The following is a 12042-nucleotide window of genomic DNA, read 5'->3' as shown; positions in this document are numbered from 1 at the left end:
TAGAATGGGTTAATTTAAGATGTAAGAGCTAGCTAGGGATATGCCTGAACCATTGGTCAAACAGTGTTGTAATACAGTTCTGGTGTGATTATTCAGGTCAGGGTGGCTGGAAATGAAAGAAAGGGCAATCTCCATTTACAGAAATGTGTACGTATTCCCATATGAGTAACAGATACAAAGATCGTAAGAGAAAGGAGGTGTGTTACTGAGTAGACAGTGGTGGTTTCCTTGGTAGCAAGTTAGGGAATGTCAAAGGTAGTTATATTTCACATGAATAAACAGGTGAAAGATCAGAGAAGTGAGGCGTGAATAAATGCCAAGACAGGCAGTCAGCAAAGAACCAAGTGTGGACTTCCTGCTAGAAGCCTGCCTTCCTCTGTGTCTCCTGAGTCCTGTGTGCCTACTTTGTTCTCTGTGAATAGAAGCCAGGATCACTCTGTCCCAGACTGTCTGTCCCTGTCCTCTGCAAGCCATGTGGCTCTACCTGGTGGCTCTAGTGGGCCTGTGGACCCTGCTGCGCTTCATCAGGGAGAGGCAGGTGGTGAGCCACCTCCAAGACAAGCATGTCTTCATCACAGGCTGTGACTCAGGCTTTGGGAACCTGCTGGCCAGACAGCTGGACAGGAGAGGCATGAGGGTGCTGGCTGCATGTCTGACGGAGAAGGGAGCCGAGGAGCTGAGGAACAAGACATCAGACAGGCTGGAGACAGTGATCCTTGATGTCACCAAGACAGAGAGTATTGTGGCAGCCACTCAGTGGGTGAAAGAGCGTGTTGGGAACAGAGGTACCATTGAGATCCCTGTCTGTGTCTGCTGGTTTGTTGGCTGCATGAAGGGAATGTCTGCTTTGCCCGCAATGATTCCCGATGTGTGTGGGGGTGGAATTGAGGTGGCTGCAGACTCCGGCCCTCCCCAGCATGTCAGCCCTTCCTCTTACTCCTACACCCAGTCCTTCAAGCTCTCTACTCTTGGTCAGCTGGTGCCCTGTGTGATCTCACATCCTCACTCCCATCTGTCCTCTTCTGCCACTGTATGGAGGAAGACTGGACTCCTGGCTGCTGAGTGCCACATTAGAGAGAGTGAGAGAGAGGAGGGCTGGTCCCTGGCTCTGTGTGAAGCTTGCTGGTCCTGTGACAGTTGCATCTCCTCTCTCAGTATGGGAACCTGGTCTCCCCTTCCACCTGGGATAAGTCAGTCATTGCCATGATTAAGTGCACACTCACACTGGAGGATTCCTTAGGAAAGAAAACCTAGGAAGGGCTCTCTCTCTCTCTCTCTCTCTCTGTCTCTCTCTCTCTCTGTGTCTTTAGAGGGGAAAGACATGCGTTTGCGCCAAGGAGAGATATGACATATTGAGCAAGTTTTGAAATCAGCAAATGCTGTGTTTATTCTGAGTCAAGCAGTCTCCAATGCACCCTGCACAGATACTGACAGTGGAGATGTTGTCTTTATCTGTAAGCCTTTCTGACTAGTTACTTGAATATCCAGGACCTAAAGATCAGAGGGGATGAGGAAAGGCAGCCTGCAGAGTGCCATATTTTGAGGTTGAGAGTGCAGGCTCAGTGCTATTGGTGATAAGCAAGCATTATCACCTCCCTCATCCTGTCCCTGGGTTTTGAAAGCATCTGAGGAGAGCTGCTCAATATTGATGCTGGAACCTGCAAGGCCCAGCTTCATCTGAGCCCTGAACACAACACTGTTTTACAAAATCTCCCCAATCACATTTGCTTGTTTCTGAACCTCTTTCGCCCAGATGTTGGTTTTCTCTTTACTATTTTTCTGTGTTGTATTTTCCTCAGTTCCTCTCTCCCTAAACTTCCTTATCACTATCTTCCTTTGCCATTTGAAAGACAAAGACAGTATTGTGCAGTGTGTCTTACTATTCTATTTATGAAAAGGGATATCATGACCATGGTAATTATTTTTTCCATGACAGGTTTCTCCGTGTAACAGCCCTAGTTATTCTGGAAGTGACTTTATAGACCAGGTTGACCTTGAACTCACAGAGATCCACCTGCCTCTCCCTCCTGAGTGCTGGGGTTAAAGCCATACTGTTCTAGCACTGCCCAGTGACCTTGGCAACACTTAGAAAGGAAGACATGTTTTTGCAACTGGCTTAGAGTTTCAAAGGTTTAGTCCATTATCAGAAAGACAAGAAGCTTGGTGGCACACAGGCAATCATGATGCAGGAGAAGGAACTTAGAGTTCTACATCTAAATCAGTTACACATCCATTCATCCAGACAGAAGGAAGACAGAGACTTGTTTCAGGCATGGGCTTTTGAAGTCCCATACTTCACCCCAGTGACACACTTCCTCCAACCAGGCCACAGTCACTCCTACAAGGCCACACCTCCTAATTCCTCTCAAGCAGTGCTATTCCACAATGACCAAGCTTTCAAATCTATGGGCCTAAGGCTCACATTTCTGTTCAAACCAACATCGCAATTAAAAGAATAAAATATCTTCAAAATATACACATGGTTTCATGATCTCCAATAAATGCAGGCACACTATGTCTCCAACATCTGTAAAATCACTGAGTGAGAAATGACTGCTTCTTGCTTCCCAGGCAGGGACCTGGTTCATGGAGACTTAGAGGATGGTATCCGTGCTGTGAGCCTACAGCCTCAGGGACGGTTCCCCAGCCCTGATGACTCCATGCTGCTCTTCACTGTGTCCTAGTCTTCAGTACACACATGTCTAAGCTGTCTTATCTTGTGGAGTGTGCATTTCATCCATAACTATACCTGACTGTGTGACTCTCTCTCCTTCCCATTGTCTCCAGGGCTCTGGGGCCTGGTCAACAATGCCGGCATCTCCATTCCCGTGGGGCCCAATGAGTGGATGAACAAAGAGGATTTTGCTAAGATACTGGATGTGAACCTGTTGGGCATGATCGAGGTGACTCTGAGCATGCTGCCCTTAGTGAGGAAGGCCAGGGGCCGAGTGGTCAACGTCTCCAGCATCATGGGTCGAGTGTCTTTCTCTGGTGGTGGTTACTGCATCTCCAAGTATGGTGTGGAGGCCTTCTCGGATTCCCTCAGGTATTGACAGGGATGCCGGTCCCTGAGGGAAGCTGGTCCCTGAGGGAAGCTTTGACTGGGATTTTATTCTATCAAGACCATTGGGAGGCCATCATAGAGAGGGCAAACTCTAGTTTGGAGCCCTTTAAACTCATCCTCACTGAATCAGTCACTGGGAAGCACATTTCTGTGTCTCCAGTAGAGGGCAGGACTGAGAGTTGAGTTCAGTTCATCTTGTCCTGTTGTGGAGGAGGGAGGGCACTGTGGGACATTATTGACATAGAATTGGTCCTGCAAGTCAAGATTACAGACCCCTGAGCTCTATGATGCTGAACATGTTTTTCAGTTGGGCTTTGTAAATGAAGACTGCTTGTTCATGTCCCAGTCACCCAGCCCCAAATAATCACACAGAAACTATATTAATTACAACACTGTTTGGCCTATGGCTCTAACATATTTCTGGATAACTCTTATATCTTCAATTAACCTGTTTTTATTAATCTGTGTATCTCCACAAGGTTGTAGCCTACTAGTAAGGCTCCAGCATCTGTCTCTTCAGCAGCTACATGACCTCTCCTTGACTCTGCCTATTCTCTCTATATATCTCTGTTCATGCTTTCCACTTGGCTTTACTCTGCTTAGCCATTAGCTGAAGCAACCTTATTCATCAATAAATATAAGCAACACATATACAGAAGGAAATCCGCATCTGTTGTAGTGAAGAGGGCGACGGGCTGCATCCCACCTGGCTCCTGGCTGCCCAGTAGTTTACACCCAAAATAATTACATGGAAACTGTATTCATTTAAACACTACCTCACCCATTATATTTAGCCTCTTCTTGGCTAATTCTTACATATTCATTTAACCCATCTCCATTAATGTATATCACCACTTGACTGTGACTTACCGGCGTGAGTCTAACCAGTGTCCGTCTTGGAGAAGAGAGCCATGGCATCTGCCACACTGTCTTCTTCCTCCCAGAATTCTGTTCTGTCTACCACGCCCATCTAAGAACTGCCCTATCAAAACCCAAAGCAGTTTTCTTTATTCAACCAATGAAAGCAACACATAGAAAGACGACTCTCCTACACAACACATCATCTCCTATTTTCTGTCTAATTAAAAAGGAAGGTTTTAACTTTAACATAGTAAAATTACATATAACAAAATAGTCATCAAGCAGAATTATAGTTACAATACTTAACCTATTTACATTTAGCAAATTAAGAAAAATACTATATCATCAATCCAATATTTGTGAGTAAAAAATTTTATATCTATTTCATCTTTTATCATAATGAAGGAAAACTATAATTATAACTCTCTATTCTTCCACTCAGTCGAAGACCCCAGAAGGATATAATATTACATAAGGAAACAGGAAGTGTATTGTAAGCAACTTTCAAAGTTCGATAGCTGTAGCATTGGGCATCAATCTTTAGTCTACAGGCCCATAATATGTGGCAGACTTTACAGTCAGTCAGGAAATTTGAAATACTGTTTTGCTTCTATTGACAGTTGGTCAGTTACTTTATTCTGTGTCCTAAAAATGTCTGGCAGACTCTTTCATGAAACAGGAATCCTGAAGGACTATCTCACACTCTATAGGCAAGTTCAGCAGTCATTTTTCTGTGGGTCCAATTCATACAGCATACCATCAAGCAGTCCAGGCAAGAGCACTTTCTTGCCCAAATGGCTAGCTTTGTCACATTGAAGGCAAATTCCATAACTAGTTTCTTCAATGTCCATCAACCTCTCTGAAGTAATTAGTTCTGCCAGAATCAGACATGTCTCATTGTTGAGAAAAGTCTAAGTTCTTAAAACATTTTAAATGCTATTTTCTGTTGGTCTTTGAAGTATTGAAGATTATCTATCTACCTGAAATATATCTCTGTATATCTAGAAAACCTAACTAATATGACTACAATTTTGACTATTACAGATGACTATTAATCCATAATTTTTAATTATACATTACATTTTTAAATAAGCTGCACAAACATAATACCTTAAACAAGAGTAGAAATGAACATATAACAAAATCGACCTTAAATCTATAGCAATAAAACAAGATCCATATCAATGCAAAGTATTCATATCTGTATCTTATATCCATCCTTGTTTTTTTGGGGGGTAAGATATTTGCTGTGACCATTAAACTTTTATAATCAACACCCTTTAAATGATAACCAACATTTATAAACCATAATTTTGGAAATTTGAGCATTATTTTCTCCAAACTGCTTCCTGCTCTTTGATGGGTGAAGTATTTTTAGGGTTCACAGAGACCTTTCAGGGGGTCTTGTTCTGTCAAACCACATTAGCCTGGAAAGAATCTACAGGTTCTAATCCTCTGTGGAAACAAATGCAGAACCTCTTTTTCAAAGTAACATATCTTGAGATCCAAATTTTGAAGTTAAGATACCTTTATGTTGTTTTAACTTAGCATCCCCCAGAATCAAATGTCTCCCTGTAGTCTAAAAATTCAAAGAACACAATAATATACATAATCCAGGCTCTCTGTGTATATTCCATCTTTACCTGACTTATTTTTCTTCACTCCTTTAATCTATAACTGTCTCTTCTCTTTTACTTTCACTGTCTCTTTAAGGATTTGTTTTATTTTTAAAACCATTTATTTCCTTTTATAACTATTTATGCTCTTTTTTTCTCTCTCAGAAGCCTATGTACATTTTTTTTTTTTTTAGAATACACTATGATGCATTTGGAGGTTTATTTCTATAGAATTTGTCTTTATTATCTGTAAACATTTTCTGAGCAGGAGTGCCCCCTTTTAACAAAAACAATGCTAAGTGGACATGGTTAGGACTAAGGCTGCTTTGCCTTTTGTCTCTGCTCAGTCCAAAATGGCAGAGGTGTGTTCTCTACCCATTCTGTGAGTAATGCTTAACCCCCACCTCCAGGGAAACAGAGGGTCTATGTCACCATGAAGCAACTTGTAGCACTCTACTCACAAACACCATTTAAATGTTCCATTACAGGATCTTCTGGGGGGAAAAAAAAGCCATTTAAACAGCCAGCATGAGCCAGGAGGTCAGCTCTTAAAGGAGCCACACAGTTTTTGAGGCTATTGTTCTATTGTTACGTCAGGAAGCTTTCTCTTAAAGAAACCACATCTCTGTTTGCCTCTAGCAAACACAGCCCACCTGAGAAAATGCTACTACTAAGAAGCTGTGCTTAAGGCTGTTCTTTTGTGTCTAGAATTCCTTCCAAAGCTCTCTCAGGTTTTATGTGATTGGAGACTGCTCGTTCATTTCCCGACTGCCCTGACATGACTAATCACACAGAAACTATATTAATTAAAACAGTTAGGTCAATAGCTTAGATGTATTCCTAGATAGCTCTTACATCTTAAATTAGCTAGTTTCTATTAATCTGTGCATTATCACGAGACTATGAACCACTGGTAATTTCCAGTGGCATCTTTCTCCTTCAGCAGCTACATGGCATCTCCTTGACTCCACCTATTCTCTCTCTCTCTCTCTCTCTTTCTCTCTCTCTCTTTCTCTCTCTCTCTCTCTCTCTCTCTCTCTATATATATATATATATATTCAGATTTCCATCCTGTCATTGACAGAAAAAGCTTTATTCATCAACTAATAAAAGCAACACATATACAGAATGACATCCCACATAAGGGCTGTACATTTCATTGTATCCACAGACAAGTATCAGCCCCCTGTAGAATCCACAATCAACACATTCCAGAGTACAGAAATGTTTTGAACCTGACCTGAAGACTATGGCAACTGACAGAGGAGACACAAACGATGTGGGTCCTTCCCTAGGATTGGCCATGGCCCAGTCAGCTGTGTCGGCCATGGTTGTCATCTCTTTGTCAGGGTCCCCTAGCAGGACTGGGCAGCAGCAGAGTGAAGGTTGAACATGGAAACCTGGAACCTGATTGTAGGTGGATTCTCCTTGGGGAAAGGACAGGCAGGATATGGAGGAGGATGGTCACCAGGAGGGCTGAGGTAGACCTGAGGAGAGCCGTAGGGTGCTGGGCAGTTATGTACAGCACATCAAAGTTATTGCAAGAGGGGAGCCATTCAGGGCAGGTACATCCCTGGCTATAGGGAACATGGAGGCTGTGGATGGGAGGAAGTGGCAGGCAGGGGTTTGCTTTCTGAAGACCCCTGCAGGAAGCAAGGGGCAGATGTCCTGGGAGCGTCCTGGAACAGATGAGAGTAGACTGAGACTTAGGGGTGAGATGGAGGTGACCTGGGCAAGGATGGTGATCATTTCGTCAGCTGTACACGGAGAGAGGTGACACAAGTGTCATAGAACAGAGTGCCTGGTTTTAGGCAGGTGAGCATCATACTCCAAATACTTAGGGTGACATTTGAAGCGCAGAGGCATTGCCCTCACCAGGAGTTCCATCCCCATCTGTTGCACAACGCTTGTGACCTCTCCTCACCACAGGCTCACGTTGTCATGTGACTGTACTTTGATTCTGAGTGACCTCACAGAAAGTCCTCTGAAGTCCTTAATGTCTCTCTATCTTGCAGGAGGGAGCTCTCCTATTTTGGAGTGAAGGTGGCTATTGTAGAGCCTGGTTTCTTCCGGACTGGTGTTTCCGATAGTGACATGCATTTATGTAGTGCTAAGATGCTGTGGGACCGGGCCAGCTCAGAAGTCAAAGAGATCTATGGAGAGAAGTTTCTGGTATCCTGTATGTGATTTATGAGGACCTAAGTCAAACTAGTCTGAATCCCTAGGCTCCTATTCATTTTACCAGAAGTAACCACAGGATCTTTGTCTTCAAAAGAAGGGCATTTAGACCCATGGCATGGGTGGGTACATTTTCGGGATGTGAGTCCTTGACCTAGAGCTTGGGACTCTGTTCCATCTGAACCTCTCATCCTCTTCACCTGAGAGTGAAGTCAGCAATGGGAGCAGGGCTGGACAGCACTTTCCATGAACTAAGACCCAGGTGGAGCCTGTGCATGGTTGCTCCTTGAAGCTGGGCTGTGTCCTCCTGACGACCTTGGACAGGCTAGGCTTGGGCATGGCTTCAGATATGGGAGGCTTGGGCTCTAGAGAGGCTTTCCTCCATGTTGTCTAGAGCAGGAGTGGTAGAGGTAATCACCTCCTGAATCCTTTCTCCTTCTGTGTAGATCTGACAAGGCTAAAGTCACTGGACCAAAAGTGCAACAAGGACCTCTCCTTGGTGACAGACTGCATGGAGCATGCGCTGACTTCCCGTCACCCCCGGACTCGATACTCAGCTGGTTGGGATGCCAAGCTCTTCTTCATCCCTGTGAGCTACCTGCCCACCTGTCTTACGGATGCCTTCTTCTACAGGGCCTCCACGAAGCCTGACAAAGCTCTGTGAAGCCCACTTCTGTTTCCATAGTTGGGGGTATAAGAGTGCAGTGTGAGGGAGAGGATCCTCAGGAGAAGGCAGTTGCTGGGCTCGGGACAATCTTGTCATTGGGAGGGAGATTCACAGGTGCCTGACTTGTCTTCCTTTGGTATGACCATGGAGAACATAGAGCCACAGGAGAAACTGCTATGTTTATACAATGATTCCAATTTTGGTAAAAACACAAAGTGATCTTTCATGTATCATCATCATCCACTTTACTTATTTTAATGAAGAAATTTTTTATTTGTCTGTCTGCATGTGTGTCTATATTGCATGTGTGTAGGAATACCCATAGAGCCCAGATGATTGATTTCCCTGGGCCTGTACTTACAGGCTCCTGTGAATTGCCTAACTGTGGAGTTGGGAGCACAGTTTTGGTCCTCTAGTCTACCACCTGTCCCTATGGCTAAACTCCTTATTTACATCTCTAGTTCATTTTCTAGTTTGAGACAGGATCTCACTATGTCACCCAGGTACATCATGACCTTCTCAATCTCTAGCCTTGCTTTAGCACATCTCTTAGGTCTGACACCCACAGGACCTTTGAGGGGCAGTGGGGTTATGAAGAAAGGACAGACACACAGACACATGGACAGAAAATCTGGCATCAGTGTCTCATGTGTGCTCTGATGGAGCCTCAGCTACTCACTGTAAGCTGTAGCCTCGGCTTGTTTATTATAACAGAGAAGGGGAAGAGGCTGTCTAGGCTCTGTAGGAGGCCTGAAGGCAGCTGTCTTGGGCAAGAACCTCCAGGAATCAGCAGTTGCTTGGTTTTGCTCACACTAATCATCATCCATGAGCACCTGAACTGTGAGCAGAGGGAAAAGGCTTTGCCAATTGTCACTGGATTGACACCTTAGTCCTTTTCATAGGGCTGTCCATGGCACCAGCATACTCAGTTCACCATGCATTGATTATATGATATTATATTCAATCAATACATTTAAATACTATTACTCATGATAATACAATACCATGTAATACTTCAAGCAATTCCTTATCTAACTCACAATGAGTGTGGGTTCCAGCATCAGAGGAGTGAAAGGACTGATTGACCAGGATATAAAGGAAGGCAAGTGTAAATATGAAGTCTGATGGATTTGCAGTTCTCTGTGCATACATGTGTACAGACATGTGTATACATGAGCAGAGGAAAATACAAACTCCACCCCCGTAGTGACATACCTCCTTCATCAAGACGATACCCACTCCAACAGAGTCACGAGTCCTAACAGTGTCACTCCTGTGATGTAGAAGCATTTCAATTGTATTTTAATAAATAAAATAATAATAAATAAATCTTGCCTGGTGCTTGGGAAAGTAAAACAGCCACACTGACCAACCTTATAGAACAAGCAATAGTAACACACACTTTTAATCCCAATAGCCACAATAGTTGTTATAGTGACAGGGTGGTGCATGCCTTTAATCCCAGTGGTACACACCTTTAAGCCAGCCCTATAGAGGACTATAAGACAGGAGGATACAGCTCTCAAACAAAGTCTCATTCTGAGTTTCCTGGTGGCAGGACCACTATTTTCAGACTGAGTTCGAGGTAAGAGCCAGTGGCTGGCTGCCTTGCTTTTTGATTCTTCAGGTTGAACCCCAATTTCTCTCCCTGAGTTTTTTTTTTTAAATATTTATTTATTATTTATTATGTATACAATAGCCTATCTGTGTGTATGCTGAAGGCCAGAAGAGGGCACCAGACCTCATTACAGATGGTTGTGAGCCACCATGTGGTTGCTGGGAATTGAACTCAGGACCTTTGGAAGAGCAGGCAATGCTCTTAACCACTGAGCCATCTCTCCAGCCCTCTCCCTGAGTTTTTATTAGTGTGCTTTGTTGTGAGATTATGGGGACCAATTATGTTCAAAGCACTATACATAAGAATGGGCTCAAGTGCACGATGATGTTACTGAGCAAAGTGTAATTAGAAGGAAGTGCACTACAGGCGACTCCTCGGGAGCTCATTTCAAGGGCACCAGTGATTTTTCAGCATCCACTCCAGAACGCCCAAGGTGAATAGCTGTCGTGGTCTTCCATTTTCCCTGGATGTAAATGGAGCCAGTAGTCTGACTTCTAATCACCACACAAGAGGGCAAGCAACTACCCCCTGTTTTCTTTTAAGAGGTCACATAGACAGACATGAAACACCTCCTTTATTGGTCCATATAGCCCAAGGTCATGGGTATAGGAATACCCATATACTTCCCCCTTTGTCTAAAGAAGAAGGTTCTAAACCTAATACAATACTATCTACAATAAGAACAATTATCAAATCGTTTCTAGGAGAAATAAAGGGCAATAACATATACAAAGATAAAATAAAACTATAGCCAATAAAAAACAATGTCAAGGAATAAATACATACTAAATGTCCAGATCATATGTGAATGGCAAAACACAGAGATTACTCAGATAGCTGTCCTGTCCTGAAGAATCTGTATCTCATACCTGTTATGCTCTTAGCTAAGCTATGAGAGGATTGTACTGTAAGTATTTAGTCTGCAACTCCACCAATGACCTGAGAGAGAAAATAATATTACACAAGTAAACAGGAAGTGCAACCAGGCAACTTCCAAAAGATGTAAGAAATGACAGAAACAGTTGGCTACCTGGACAGTAACCCAAAGTCTCTCTGCAACATTGGGGCAATCAACTTTGGCTACAGGACTAGAATATCTAACAGACAATTTCAGAAGCAGGAGAATTCGAAAGACCATCTACCCTGTCTTGGCAAGGTTTAGCAGTCATTTCTCCTTATATCTTGCTTGTCCAGATGGGACAGCATAGCATGCTTACTGACAGCAGTTGAGGTAAGGTCCTTTGCCCAATATGCCAGTTTTGCAAAAAAGAAAGCAAGCTCCACATGGACTGTCTTTGGTGCCCATCATACCCTTGGAAGTAGATTGATGTTATCAGGAGCAGTTGTGTCTCAGTCAACAGAATTCTAAATTAAGACAACATTTCAATGCCATATTGTATAGGTCTTTGAAGTGTTTGAAGATAACCTGTAGCATGTGGGCCTGCTATTTGGGGTTTCTGTCCTGCCCAGTTCCCACAGCTGGTTAGCCCCAAAGAAAATCACACAGAGGTCTCCATAAGTTATAAACTGATTAGCCCATTAGCTCAGGCTTTGTATTAGCTCTTATAACTTATATAGCCCATTATTCTTATTTATGTTAGCACATGGCTCGGTACCTTTTTCAACAGGGGAGGTCACATCTTGCTTCTTACGTGGTTGAGACAGGACTGCAGAAAGAGCTTCCTTCTCCCCAGAATACTCCTGTTCTCATTGCCCACTTCTACTTCCTGTCTGGTTTTCCTGCTTATACTTCCTGCCTGGCTACTGGCCAATCAGCATTTATTTAAAATATAATTGACAGAATATAGAATTGTCCTGTACCATTAACTGTAAGAGAAGAGACGGCCTGCTTTTCATCCCATTTGCCCGGTTAGCTTGCACCCAAAATAATCACACAGAAACTGTATTCATTTAAACACTGCCTGGCCCATTAGCTGTAACTTCTTATTGGCTAATTCTTACATCTTAATTTAACCCATTTCCATTAATCTGTATATAGCCACATAACTGTGGTTTACCGGCAAGATTTTGTCTGGTG

The 12042-nt window shown here is 43.3% G+C and overlaps 1 protein-coding gene across 1 annotated transcript; it reads left to right on the top strand.

Moving 5' to 3' along the window:
- Positions 1 to 472: 472 nt before the first annotated feature.
- On the top strand, positions 473 to 8383 carry LOC130866515 (retinol dehydrogenase 16-like). Its single transcript, XM_057758019.1, has 4 exons — positions 473 to 785; positions 2788 to 3046; positions 7557 to 7720; positions 8166 to 8383. Exons 1-4 carry the CDS (start codon positions 473 to 475, stop codon positions 8381 to 8383), a joined length of 954 nt encoding a protein of 317 aa, XP_057614002.1.
- Positions 8384 to 12042: the final 3659 nt, after the last annotated feature.

The sequence above is a fragment of the Chionomys nivalis genome, chromosome 25, assembly GCF_950005125.1.
Source record: "Chionomys nivalis chromosome 25, mChiNiv1.1, whole genome shotgun sequence".
Classification (NCBI taxonomy): Eukaryota; Metazoa; Chordata; class Mammalia; order Rodentia; family Cricetidae; genus Chionomys; species Chionomys nivalis.
This window is presented reverse-complemented; position numbering and strand designations above follow the sequence as displayed.